At 46.3% G+C, this 14,248-nt stretch overlaps 1 protein-coding gene across 1 annotated transcript; it reads right to left on the bottom strand.

Annotated features, from left to right (window-relative positions):
* Positions 1-349: 349 nt before the first annotated feature.
* LOC122935060 (mitochondrial potassium channel-like) lies at positions 350-13,605 on the bottom strand. The gene is made up of 2 exons (XM_044290784.1): positions 13,444-13,605; positions 350-1,141 (listed from the first exon to the last, which is right to left on the bottom strand). Exons 1-2 carry the CDS (start codon positions 13,591-13,593, stop codon positions 386-388), a joined length of 906 nt encoding a protein of 301 aa, XP_044146719.1. The 5' UTR covers positions 13,594-13,605; the 3' UTR covers positions 350-385.
* Positions 13,606-14,248: the final 643 nt, after the last annotated feature.

Raw genomic sequence — 14,248 nt, 5'->3', positions numbered from 1 at the left:
AAGGTGGCCACGGCAGCCATACTGGTGACCATCCAGCTTTCTCAGGAACAGATTCTCAGAGAGCCTCGCAGACTCCAGGTCATTTACTATCACATCTGAACACAGACATCAGATTTTTGCGGTGGCATCAACTGATCGAATAATTATTCCATGTTATCAGGAGAAACTGACCTTGTTCCCCCCCCCACGAGATAAGCGGCGCTAGCGTGCCAGGTAGCCACTTGTCTCCATTTTTTCCTAGAAAAGCCAGATTTGACCATTTACTGTTGATGTCTTCTGATATTAAGAGGTGAACTCCCAGAAAATTTGTGAATCTGTACAATAAAGAAGCCACAACCTTGTGTAAAATCATTGCTCCTTGTAGGATTCTTTTATTCGTGGTGGTTTAATTTCCTTTAAGTAAAACGTACAATACTGGGAATGCGACAGCGAGTGCGGTGCATGTCAGCGCCGTGCTGTACAGGGAATTCCTATTGATCTGGGAGCCCAGCCTCTGCTCGGCCTCAGATAATTCAAGTATAACGTCCTGGAGGGAACCTCCTTGCCCTCCGCCACCAGGGCTGAGGACCGACCCTTCTGTGGTCTTCAAGGAAACCTTGGACTTTGCATTCTGCATCTCAGTTGCCACCTTACCAAGACTCTTCTCCAGGTCCCCACAGATCTGCTGCAAACCTTCCAAGCTTTTCCCGGATTCTTTAGTATAGGCCATGTGCTCCTTAATGGCCGATAACACCTGATCCACTGCCGAAGACCCCATGTTGGCACTCTGAGGGTCTTGAGATGGCGGCAGGTCAGCAGGTACCTTGTTTCTTAATGCTACAATGAGGTCTCCCAAATCCTTCTGCTGGGATTGGTGCACGGACGCGTGCTCGTGGATCGCCTCCTGTAAGCTGATTGGTCCCTTCTGAGCTTCCAGGAGCAAATTCTTCAACTCCTGGAGCCGGATGCGGTTAATATAAGTTGATCCCATGACCCCGATGAGGGCCCCCAGTACGGAGCCGATGACGGACCAGTTTTTAGTCCGCTCGGCTCTGGTCCTCTCTTTTTCGTGACTCTCCCTCACGGAGGCGGAGAAAAGAGCGAACTTCTCTCTTTCCGACTCCTCGGCGTTGATGTATGAAGTTCTTAATCTTTTTTCTTCCTAAAGGGCGAAATAAAAAAAATTAGGGTCAATTTCAAAAGTCAGATTACACTCATCACAGCCTCACTCTGCTGATCTCTTCCCATGCTTTACACTGCGGTTCTGCTCCTTCAGATTAGCTGCAGTGTATAAACTAATGGCTATCCGGACACGACCTACCAGAAGTCTCACATGTGTATGGATGAATAGGCGAAAATGACTATCGGGGCTCTCCCTTGTGAGCATTATCCTGGGCCACTTACAGATGTCTGCTGTATCCTGAGACCCCAGACCAGAGGAAGACACAGAAGACCATTAGGACCAGAGTACTCGGGCATGTACCGACTGCTGGGCCCATTACAGACAGATTTAGATGGTCAGCTCATATGCCAATACCTATTAGAAGCTAAAAAATTGATAGGGCACAATAGTGATATTATTGGAAATAACTGGGTGGTCCAGTAAAAGAGGTTTTCAGAGATCTTTTCAGGGTTTTCTTCTATTGACCAGACTGGAAAACAGCTACAAAGGGCATCTCTCACTCTGGAGGACCCATTCTGTCCTGCATTACACAGACATCCCATGGATATGAGTGGATACTGTGTAATGCTTAATTCCCCCTGCGGAGGCGCTGCAGGGAAACACAATGTTAGATTTACCCACAGATGACAGCCGATCGCTGGGGATCGGCAGGAGAACACTTGGTCATCAGCCTAATGTCAAGGAAGAAGTCCTAAGTGGAGAACCCCCTTTGAGATCTACGGTTTGAGGAGTAGATCACCCTTGAAACATGATCATGCAGCTTCACCGCAAAAGACCAGGTATAAAGTGTCACCTCCTCTACATGACGTTGCGCTTTTTGTTTCTCCCATGTCCAATAGAGAGTACATCTAATAAATAAATAAAAATTACAAATCGAAATCATTTTAGGATCAGGACCCACACCACACAGATAATAAAGTATAACGAAACTTGCGTCAGTCCTCGAGGGGTTAACCTCCGCCCCCGTGGTTTATGGCGTTATGCCTTCAGTAATCCACAACACATGCTCTACACCAGTCCGCTGAATTGGATTAGTTGATGGTCTGGACGGGCAGAATTTGATTTAGTGAGTCATTGAGAAGAGGAAACAGTCACAGGAAACAGGGAAGATGAATGTCCCGGGGAAAATAATCCGAAATCAGTCTTAGAAATCGCACAATCTGATCCAAAACTACGGCAAACAATATTTGGCTAATTAGAACTGGCAGCATTGGGCTTATCAGTAGAATTAATTAGCACAAGGTCAGTCTGTTGGATACGTCGTCATACACGGTGCACAGGATTATAAAAAACTTGACCTATATCGTACAAAAACAGCCCCACAGCGCTCCACAGGTGGTGTGTGGTACTGCAGCGCGGCCTCATTCATTTCGATGGAGCAGATCTGCAGTACCACATGCAAGCCACGGACAGGTGTGGCGTTGGTTCTGGAAGAAAGCAATCACATTTTGTACGTCCCCTTTAATGGGAACCTGTCACCAGGATTTTGCGCATAGAGCTGGGGACATGGGCTGCTAGATGGCCGCTAGCACATCTGCAATACCCAGGTCCCATAGCTCTGTGTGCTTTTATTGTGTTAAAAAAACTTTTGATTGATATGCAAATTACCTGATATGTGTCCTGTATCCGGAGATGAGTCCAGCGGAAAGGAGCCCAGCACCGCCCCGCGTCCTCCGAATCTCCTCCTTGCTGGCTGACGTCACAGAGCTGGAGCGCCGAAATCTCGCGATGCGCGAGCTAGCGCATGTGCAGTGTTGGCATCATGTTCATTCCCTGTACTAGCATCAGCACAGGGAACGAACTACGCATGCGCTAGCTCGCGCATCGCGAGATTTCGGCACTCCAGCTCTGTGACGTCAGCCAGCAAGGAGGAGATTCGGAGGACGCGGGGCGGTGCTGGGCTCCTTTCCGCTGGACTCATCTCCGGATACAGGACACATATGAGGTTCATTTGCATATGGATAAAAACTGTTTTTTAACACAATAAAAGCACACAAAGCTATGGAACCTGGGTACTGCAGATGTGCTAGCGGCCATCTAGCAGCCCATGTCCTCAGCTCTATGGCCAAAATCCCGGTGACAGGTTCTCTTTAAAACTAAATATATATTTATTATATACAGTATGCAAAGAGGTATTACCAAAGGAAAAAGAACCATCTCGCTAGCGCCACCTTGTGGCAGTAGCCCCAATGAGTCAATCATGTTTTATAACAAATTTAAGTAATATTGGAGATATGGCACTCAATATCTGGAAAGTTTGCTCAAACAAGTCACTTTATTGATGCAATAACTTTTTAAAGAAATAATTAAAATGTCATACAAAGTACGTAATTTGTACAGAAATTAAATAACATAATGATAAAACGTCACAATTGACAGTATAAAAAATCACTTATAGTGTATATATACACACATCAGACAGCGAATGGGTGCTTGTCTGTAATCTGATTGAATGGATCCAGAAAGTTAAATTCCCAACACTAGAGCACTGAATATGTTATTGCTCAGTAGTTTTCAGTTGAGAAATTAATCGAATGTCACCATTAATTCGGTATAAAATAATCGCCGATTATCATTATTGTGGTGCAGTCGCAGGATTTTCGGATTTAATTGTAGAAGTTATTCCGAATATGCATATATCGCAGTTCATGGAACTTATCGGATTAAAGTTCAGAAGTTGTTAGCTCTAGGTGGCGTCCCACCTTTTTTCAAGCTATTTAAATCCCTTACCTCCACTTCTCAATACGGTTTGTTCAGTCACCGTCTCCTCAGCGTCCCAAATATTCGATTTCTCCTTACTTGTAAATCAGAGTGTATCACTCTGAGGAGTTTTCGAGCTTGATGTAGGACGAGTTGGTCACTTAGGAGGTTATTGGTAAGGGAGGTGTAGCTGTAGATCTCCTTGCGTACGCCAAAAATGGTGGTAATGTGGGGTCCAGATTCCTCCCAGACGCGTTTCGAAGTCCCAAGGGGTGCTGACTTCTTCCTCAGTGACCACTGAGGAAGAAGTCAGCACCCCTTGGGACTTCGAAACGCTGCTGAGCATCGGAACAATGAGGAGGAGACCGAGTCTCTCTTTGGGCGTCTCCTTCTCCCAGGCTGTCCAATCACATCGGAGAGCGTCACAGGCAGGGAGGTTTCCCTGGCTGTGACATTCTCCGCTATGATTGGACAGCCTGGGAGAAGGAGACGCCCACAGAGAAAGACTCGGTCTCCTCCTCCCTGTTCCGATGCTCAGTATTTGCATACTGAGCAAGGAAAATACTGGGGGGCACAGCGCGGCGTAGGAGCGCTATTTTAACAAAACAGGCAGGGTGGCAGCATCAGCGGGGGTACCCCGCAAGTACAGGTACTTATCTCAATTAATAAAATCCTGTGAAAGGTCTTCTTTAAGGAACCCATCCCTTGGTTGAATCTGATGGATTTATGTCTTTTTTCAACTGTATTAATTATGTAAGGAACGCCAACTTAAGCTTGTATACACAGTGAGAGTCAATTACCCGACCGTTGGTGGATCCACAACATATCATGAAAAACTTATGGATTATTAAATGGTGATGGAAAAACAAAACATGAAATTCCAGTCCTGCGCCGGAATCAGATTGTCAGACTATTTGGTTTATAGGACGCCAGATTAACGGGGTTATTCCATCATTTTCATGCAAGTCCTGAATAACTGGTAATAGCCATTTTAAAGTAATTTACTTGCATTAAAAATACCATTTCATTATTTTGTCCTTTTTGACACTGCTAGTGGTAGGCTCTGGACAAAATCAATCTCCTTCCCCCTCTAGCATCTGAGAATATAGTCCCTTCTAAGCTATACTGCCATGCCACTGCAGAGGTTCAGCTCCTTGCAGAAAAGCAGGGGAGAAAGCCATTTGTTTTGGCTTCCAGAGAGGGAAGGAAAGTAATTTAGTCCAGAGTGGGCTCTCCTCCTCCTTCTGGCAGCTGAAAATATAGTTCCTTCTTACTTTCCATGCAGAAGGAGTCTTCTGAGCAATACTGCCTTGCTACTGCAGAGGATCGGCTCTTTGCTAACAAGCAAGGGAATTAAGCTATTTCTATTGGCTGCCCTGCAGTGACTAGAGGGCCACTATGCAGAGACCTGCCTGTGAGCACTCAGCTCAGCAGATGGATAAGCAGAGTGCTATAGGCTGTGAACACCAGGTGGCGCCATACTTCTAACTTCACCCACAGGCTGTAGCCCACTGAACAACAAGTTGAGAGTTGTAGTTCCAAAACAGTTGGAGACCCATGATATATACCACAGCAGAGAGGCTCTGGAAGCCGCGTTACACCGCACCCTCATGGGTAAGAAGCAGTGCGCGTGGCCAGCTGGTTGGATGGGATGCAGTTATGTGATATCTTCTGGAAAAGTGTCATGGAAAGGTTAATTACAGATCCATTTTTTCAGAAGAGGAAATTTTTCTTCTATAAATAAAACATTTTAAAGAAAACAAAAAGTCACAAAGTATCTTAAAAAGATTAAAAGCAGATGTCACATGTCCGCTAGTAATAAAATGTCTTTGATGGAGCTTATGGGGGGGGTGCATAATGTAACACGGTTCCCAGGCTCTGATTATGTGAACGCAACGAATGTTTAAATAAAAGTTGTAGAATCCATGCTGCTTCAACAAAATCTTTTTAAGGCGGCAACTAAGGGGCCTTAGGCTGTGCCGACGCCTTTTTAAGGCATCCCTGTCTAAGGCCTTTTGCACACGACCGTATGCCCTCCGAGACATACGGTCCTTGAGCGGGCCATATGTCCCAGACTCCCGGGTGTACACAGCATCATAGATTACAATGATGCTGTGCACGTTGGGCCGCCCGCGGGGCTATTGTCCCGCACTCATAAGATCAACAACACACCCGCGGCCAGTCCGACCTGCACAGCATCATTGTAATCTATAATGCTGTGTACTCCCGTGCGCACGATCAATGCTGCTCCGGGACATATGGCCCACCCACGGACCGTATATCTCGGAGGGCATACGGTCGTGTGCAAGAGCCCTAAGAGCTGTACGGGTCCCCCATGCAGCGGAGAGCGGGGGCTCGGCTCTCACATGAGAGCCACGCTCCTGCTCTAACCCCTTACATGCCGCGGGAAATGGCGCCCACTGCATGTAAGTGGTGACAGTGGGAGCGCATGAATTAAAAATAAATTGTAAAAATTAAATCTCCCCCACATGATTGGTATCACCGCGTCCGTAACGACCCGCACTACACAAATATCATGTGAATTATCCCCTACAGGGGACGCCTAAAAAAAAAATGGCAGAATTGCTAATTTATTCTTAGTTGCCACCTAAAAAACTTAATAAGCGATCAAAGAGTCATTTTGCTCAAGATGATACCAATGAAAATTACAAGTTGTCCCGCAAAAATTAAGCCCTCACACAACTCCATAGAAAGAAAAATAAAAAAAAGTTATGGGTCACGGGAAGGGGCGATGCAAAAAGATTTTCTTCCTGTTAAAAAAAAGGGGTTTTATTGCACAAAATTAGTAAAACATAAAAAATAAAATAAAAAAAACATATATGTATTTGTTGTCGCTGTAATCGTACTGACCCAGTGAATAAAGATATTATGTTATTTATACTGATAAATTAAAAAACAAGCCCTCATACAGCTATATAGACAGAAAAATAAAATAAAAGTTAGAGCTCTTGGAAGGCGACGATGAAAAAAGGAAGAAAAATGCTTGTAAGGCCCAAAACAGGCTGGTCACTAAGGGGTTAAATACTTGGTGCTGCTGTGGATTTTGTCCGATACCTGCTACTCATTTGTACATTCACGTTAGGACCCTGCCTCAGTCACATGCATGAAACATCTCACCACAGGACCAGCACACTCCTCTCCTAAAATACTCTGCACTGCTGGGCATCCATGTTCCCTCTGCCATATACCTGTGACCACCCCTTGTCCTCCTCCTTTAATTAGGGCACTAAAATTCGACACATGGAGTCATGTCCTCACCAACATAATTACATGACCCCCCCACTCACCTTCTGAAATACTCTGTGCTGCTGGGTACTCTGCTTTTTCCAGCATATGTTCCTCCTTACATCATAACACGTCTCCGGCAGCTGTCCAGTGCTCTCACCTCCTGAAATACTCTGTGCCACTATGGATCTGTGACCCCCCCCACTCGTCTCCATTCCCCTCCTTACATCACATGGCCCTTGTCACACAATAGATCTGTCCTTAAAGGGGTTGTCTGGGATTTTTATATTGATGGCCCATCCTCAGGATAGGTCATCAATATTTGATCGGTGGGCGTCCGACTCCCTACAACCCTCTGGCGATCGGCTGTTTGGCCAGTGACGTCACCGTACATGGGTCACATGGCCTAGGCGCAGCTCGGGCCTGTTCAAGTGCATGGCTGAGCTGGAATACCGAGCACGGCCACTATGCTATGTAGCCAAGCGCCATGGTCTCTTCAAACAGCTGATCGGCGGGGTACTGGGCATCGGACCCCCAACAATCAGATATTGATGACCCATCCTGAGGATAGCCCATCAATATACCAATCTATCTGAAGGTGTTTAGATACTATGGTGAATTATCAACCTGGGTCCTATTTTTAAAATAGTATGTACTGACTTAAATCAGAAGGACTCCTAAAAAACTAAATTTTATTTCATTATTTGAAAAAAGACCCGTATGTGAGGATCTAAAGATATAATTGTGACCTTAAGGCCTCCTGCACACGACCGTTGTGTGCACCCGTGGCCGTTGTCCCGTTTAACGTGTTTTTCTGCGGTCCCATTGACTTTCAATGGGTCCGTGGAAAAAAATAATAAATCGGAAAATGCACCGTTTGGCAGCCGCATCCGTGATCCGTGTTTCCTGGCCGTGAAAAAAATATGACCTGTCCTATTTTTTTCACTGCCAACGGTTCACGGACCCATTCAAGTCAATGGGTCCGTGAAAAATCACGGATGCACACAAGATTGTCATCCGTGTCCGTGATCCGTTTTTTCCTATCATTTCAATGGCAAACTTGACTTAGATTTTTTTTTCATTTTTTATGTCCGTGGATCCTCCAAAAATCACGGAAGACCAACGGAAACAAAAACGGGCACGGTACAACGGAACCATGTTTTGCGGGACGTTAAAAAATACTGTCGTGTGCAGGAGGCCTAACTCAAATATAGGATACAATACACATATACAAAAACGGTGGAATAATTGTCCAGGAGGAGTGGATGGGGGCAAAGAGGGTTCTAAGGAGGGAAAACTTCCCTACACGGGCCCTATCTGCCCCTCAGCCCGGGGGTATCCTCTAGTGGTGGGGACCCCCCGTCCTCCTTCCTGGCCTGTATTCCCCTAGTTCACCCTGAACAAATAAAAGGTACTTATTTCCCAAACCCCGGCGCGTTTCCCCAAAGAGGTTCTTCATGGGGCCTGTAATGGAGGAGGCTAAAATGTGCCCAATATTAGTAATGGGTGGAAAATAAATAACTAGATCTAACAATTAATAAAAGGATAGACAGACTTGGGCGGTTGGCTTCCAGGAAAAGATGCAAACGATATCATCGGGAGATCCACAAAGTTAGTGCAGGTAAGCACTCCACCTATAGTGGAACATAATTAGGTCAAAGATGTGACTGAGAGGATTACCCATAAATAACATGGGTACTCCTATTAATGTCTACTCACATGGATCGTCCCTCAGCCACAGCTTGCCCATGTCCTGATGCGATGATGGTGCGCACAACATATGGTTAACAGACTCTGGTTTAAATAGGGGAAGGTGGGCTCATCGTACACGCTATACCGCCTACTTCCGATCGGTGGAACGCAAAATCAACTTCCGGTCCGGCTGGTAAAGCGCATCGCGGATAGTTCAATACAGACTTCCGGTCGATGGAACGCTGGATAACTTCAGATCCGGCGGGGAAAGCGCATCGCCCGGAGCTATTTTTGAATCTCTTGTGGTAGGTGAGGAGTAAACATAAATATATACAGTGAAAGAATGGGGAAGCGACATTGCTCCCCCACTTATATAGGACATAAACTGCTGACCTTTGGCCCCAAACCCTATCAGAAGTAATAAAGTTACTACCAATCATAGAGCGGTCCGGTATCGTGGAGAATGATAAGGGCACCTTGCTACAGAGAGAGTTCATTAGTCCACACAAAAGATACTGAGAGATATCATTTAAATATATATATATGAGGTTTGATGAACAACATCAAATATTTCTAAATTTTAGGCAAACTTCTTGTACCCAAAGCCAGTAACGGCTCCATCAGTGGAGGTACAGACGTGCGGAAGCGAATTTCAGGATAAAAGTAGATCATAGAAAACGGCTATAAGTCAATCTTTCATTCAGACCTGTGGGCGACTGCGGAGTCTGGAAATCCCTTCAGCCTCTTTCTGCAGGGTCTTCTTGTCCCGGTCGCCCCCTTGCGCTGTGACGGGGGTATAACCTCTAGTGCTGAAAAATGTAAAGTCCGAGGGTCCCCTGCATGATACTCTAACACGTGAGTGGCTACCGGAGTAACATTTTTCTTATGAACATGATTAATGTTTTCGCAAATCCTTCTTCTTAGTTCCCGCTTAGTTTTACCCACATAGTCTTTGGGACAGGGACACCGGCAGATAGACACAACTCCCTTGGTTCTACAATGAATGAAGTCTTCGATGTTAACGATTTGCCCAGTGGCGGAGCTGGTTATTGTTTTGGATGTGGAGATAGAATCGCATGCTTTACCCGGAGGTTTGCGGTCCAGCCAAGTGCCTGCCTTTGACGGGGCTCTGTAATGGCTATGGACTAACCGGTCTTTGAGACTTCTCCCCCTACGGTAGGTGATGCTGGGGTAAGTGCTAACTACATCAGATAGATCTGGATCCATCGATAGAACTGGCCAGTACTTATCTAAGATTTTCTTGGTTTTGGAGTTTCCCCGATCGAAGGTGGAGATAAGACGTATAGGAGCCACTACTTTGGTCAGTTGGGTTCTGTGGATGAGGAGATCAGATCTTTCCCGTCTCTGTGCCTGAGGACCCCTTGTGGATACCCCCTATCGCGGAACCCATTGTACAGCTTTCTGGCTTCCAAATGGAAGTCTTCCCCATCGGAGCACTTCCTCCGAACCCTCAGGTATTGACCTTTGGGTTTGCATCTTTTAAAGGGAACCTGTCACCGGGATTTTGGGTATAGAGCTGAGGACATGGGTTCCTAGATGGCCGCTAGCACATCCGCAATACCCAGTCCCCATAGCTCTGTGTGCTTTTATTGTGTAAAAAAAATAATAATAATTTGATACATATGCAAATTACCCTGAGATGAGTCAGAGCTTGAAAATATGACTTCTCTGGTCCCACAAGTAAGATATGACTCTTATGTTAATATGTATCAAATCTTTTTTTTTACATAATAAAAGCACACAGAGCTATGGGGACTGGATATTGCGGATGTGCTAGCGACCATCTAGCAACCCATGTCCTCAGCTCTATACACAAAATCCCGGTTCCCTTTAAGGGCCGGTGGATAGGGACTCTCCCAGTGTAAAATAGAATTGGTCGCTGTCGGTTTCCTAAATAGTGTGGTCGTCAGTTTGTCCCCGTTTGTATACTCTCACATCCAGGAATGCAATGTATCCGCTCTGAATCTCATGGGTGAACTTCAGACCGACTCCATTTACATTCAAGGTGTCAATACATTTAGCAAATTCCTCTTTATTGCCATTCCAAATCACAAAGATGTCATCTATGTATCTTGTCCAGAACGTAATTTTTTATTGCCCCACCAAGTGGTTTGGTCTGGAGATACCACAGTATCTTCCCACCAGCCCAGGAAAAGGTTAGCATACGTGGGGCACAAGGGCCCCCCATCGCAGTCCCCCTGAGCTGGTGGTAGAGATGGGAGTAGAACAAGAAGAAGAAGAAGTTAGGAGTAAGAATAAATTTTAGTGTTGCCAGGATGAAGTTGTTGTGGGCTCCAAATTGTGTCCCCCCTCCTACTTAAATAATACGTCACAGCTGCCGGGCCCTTCTCATGTGGAATGGAGCTATACAGCGATTCAACGCCTATACTAGCGAGAAGGCATGACGGATCAATAGTGAGGGTCTCAAGTTTCTAAAAAAATATATTATATATGATAGGAGGGCCAACACAAACTGAGAACTTTACCCAAATACAGACCACAATTCGGTGTCACGTTAACGTCTGAAACAATGGGGCGTCCCTTCAGGAGGTTTAATCCCTTGAACTATCCGCGATGCATTTTACCAGCCGGACCGGAAGTTGATTTTGCGTTCCACCGATCGGAAGTAGGCGGTATAGTGTGTACGATGAGCGCCTCCTTCCCCTATTTAAACCAGAGTCTGGCTTGGGTAGTTTTAGCATAGGACCCGCCTGACCTGAGACCACCTTGACGCTGGTAGGCGGGCACAGATGTGTTTTGATCAAAATATATTGGCTAAGTGTCTCAGAGTTCATCACATCAGAGTGAGGGCTTGGTCCATATAGAATACTTGCATCTATTCTATTAAAGGGGTTGTCCGGGTTCAGAGCTGAACCCGGACATACTGTTATTTTCACCCCGGCAGCCCCCCTGAGCCTAGCATCGGAGCATCTCATGCTCCGATGCGCTCCAGTGCCCTGCGGTAAATCGCGCAGGGCACAGGCTCTTTTGTTTTTAATAACACACTGCCGGGCGGTAACTTCCGCCCGGCAGTGTGTTCGGTGACGTTACCGGCTCTGAGGGGCGGGCTTTAGCTCTGCCCTAGCCGTTTTACTGGCTAGGGCAGCGCTAAATCCCGCCCATCAGTGCCGGTGACGTCACCGGGGTTCCTGTCAGTCCCATGGAGAGCCCGGTGCGTCACCGGAACTCTGAAAAATGCCTTTGCCCTGCGCGATTTAGCGCAGGGCAAAGGAGAGCATCGGAGCATGAACTGCTCCGATGCTCATGTCAGGGGGGCTGCCGGGGTGAAAATGGAGGGATGTCCAGGTTCAGCTCTGAACCTGGACAACCCCTTTAAGTGCATTATTACCTTATTTCAGTGATTTTATTTTTTTTCATGAATGTGGCCAGGGAAATCCGCACATTTATTTATCATACCGTGCCGGATGTTTTTATCTTAGTTTTTTCTGTGATTTTTCAGAGTCTGTTAACCATATGTTGTGCGCACCGTCATCGCATCAGGACATGGGCAAGCTGTGGCTGAGGGACGATCCATGTGAGTAGACATTAATAGGAGTACCCATGTTATTTATGGGTAATCCTCTCAGTCAGATCTTTGACCTAATTATGTTCCACTATAGGTGGAGTGCTTACCTGCACTAACTTTGTGGCTCTCCTGATGGAATCGTTTGCATCTTTTCCTGGAAGCCAACCGCCCAAGTCTGTCTATCCTTTTATCAATTGTTAGATCTAGTTATTTATTTTCCACCCATTACTAATATCGGGCAACATTTTAGCCTCCTCCCATACGGGCCCCCTGAAGAACCTCTTTGGGGAAACGCGCCGGGGTTTGGGAAATAAGTACCTTTTATTTGTTCAGGGTGAACTAGGGGAACACAGGCCAGGAAGGAGGACGGGGGGTCCCCGCCACTAGAGGATACCCCGGGCTGAGGGGCAGATAGGTCCCGTGTAGGGAAGTTTTCCCTCCTTAGTACCCTCTTTGCCCCCATCCACTCCTTCTGGACAATTATTCCACCGTTTTTGTATATGTTTATTGTATCTTATATTTGAGTTAAGTTCACAATTATATCTTTAGATCCTCACATACGGGTCTTTTTTAAAATAATGAAATAAAATTAGTTTTTTAGGAGTCCTGATTTAAAGTCAGTACATCAATATACAAATCCTGGACAACCCCTTTAATAACAATCCCGTGGGTAGACAGGTCAATTGCCTTCCACAAGATCAGCACACTCATCTCCTGAAATACTCTGTGCCACTACGCACCCTCTGTTTTCCAGGATCGGACACATGTAACATAATTACATGTGCAGGCAGGCCACTGCTTAGATTGGTGCAGCCACCTCCTGAAATACTCTGTGCTGCTCTGCTGCTTCTACTATACATCCGTAACCATCCACCTCCATTCCTTTCTCACATCTAGGACGCCGTCTCCTCACCAGAATTCGATAACATGATTTCAGAAGCAGACAGGTCACTGTCCCTCACAAGGTCAGCACACTCCTCTCCTGGTGCGGCCATCATTCTCACATTCTGATTGGCTACAAGGTGTCCCCACCGACTTCAGACCGGGAAGGGGGGGTGAACACAACAAGGTTGTCACTTTTTGTGCCCTCGTTTACCTGCAGAAGTTTATGCTCCAGAGTGGCGAGCTCCAAATACTGGACATCGTCACGAGACACTCTGTCCAGGCGATCCCGCACTTCCTTCAGCTTCAGCTGCTGGGATTCCATGGTTTCACGAGCCTCCCGCACTATCCCGCGAGCCACCATGAAGTCCTTCTCTGCCTGGAGAAAACGGACATGATCCTTATGATGTTTATACTGCTACAAAGCATCTACAATGCATGCAACTTTGCAAACAGTCTTGTGTGCATGCAGCTTGGGTGCAGTCCTGCGTCTCCATGGTAACAGACTACAAACAAATGCTGTGTAGTCTGATCCCGCAATCAAACTCCCTTTCATCTGTTTAGTTCATAGGTTTGTTTGCAAAGGCGCAGAGATCCCAACCTCACTACAGGACCACTAAATTCTGGGGTTCTGGCCACTTGAGCCCCCCACTGATCAGCAGCTATATTAGTGGAAGCCATAGGTACACAACACATTAAACCCACAGGGGTCAATGGGCAAAAATCCATGGCTGTGCTGTCTTCCAGAGTAAGATTTGCTCTTTGAAGTGGCTCTATGGCTAATAAGGTATGGTCCCACGTAAGGGAAAACACCTTTTTGACATCCATACAGCGCCACCCTCAGTCTATGGGTTGTATCTGGAACTGCAGCTCAGCTCCATTTAAAAGGTTATTCCAGTTATCCACAGTAAAAGGAATAATCAGACCGGTGGGGGTCCTACTGATCACGAGAACGGGGGCCCCCCGTACCCTGTGAAGCCCCCCCTGAAATAGACGGAGGCTGGTTGGAACAACACGCC

Source organism: Bufo gargarizans, chromosome 4, assembly GCF_014858855.1.
Source record: "Bufo gargarizans isolate SCDJY-AF-19 chromosome 4, ASM1485885v1, whole genome shotgun sequence".
Taxonomy (NCBI): domain Eukaryota; kingdom Metazoa; phylum Chordata; class Amphibia; order Anura; family Bufonidae; genus Bufo; species Bufo gargarizans.
The sequence above is the reverse complement of the archived record's forward strand: the minus strand, read 5'-3'. Positions and strand labels throughout refer to the sequence as shown.

Excerpts from the sequence above, each read along its gene's own strand:
- LOC122935060 (XM_044290784.1), bottom strand. The coding sequence starts at position 13,593 with ATGGTGGCTCGCGGGATAGTGCGGGAGGCTCGTGAAACCATGGAATCC. Across the intron at positions 1,142-13,443 it reads TGGAGCATAAACTTCTGCAG|GAAGAAAAAAGATTAAGAAC; the intron begins GTAAACGAGGGC and ends TTCGCCCTTTAG.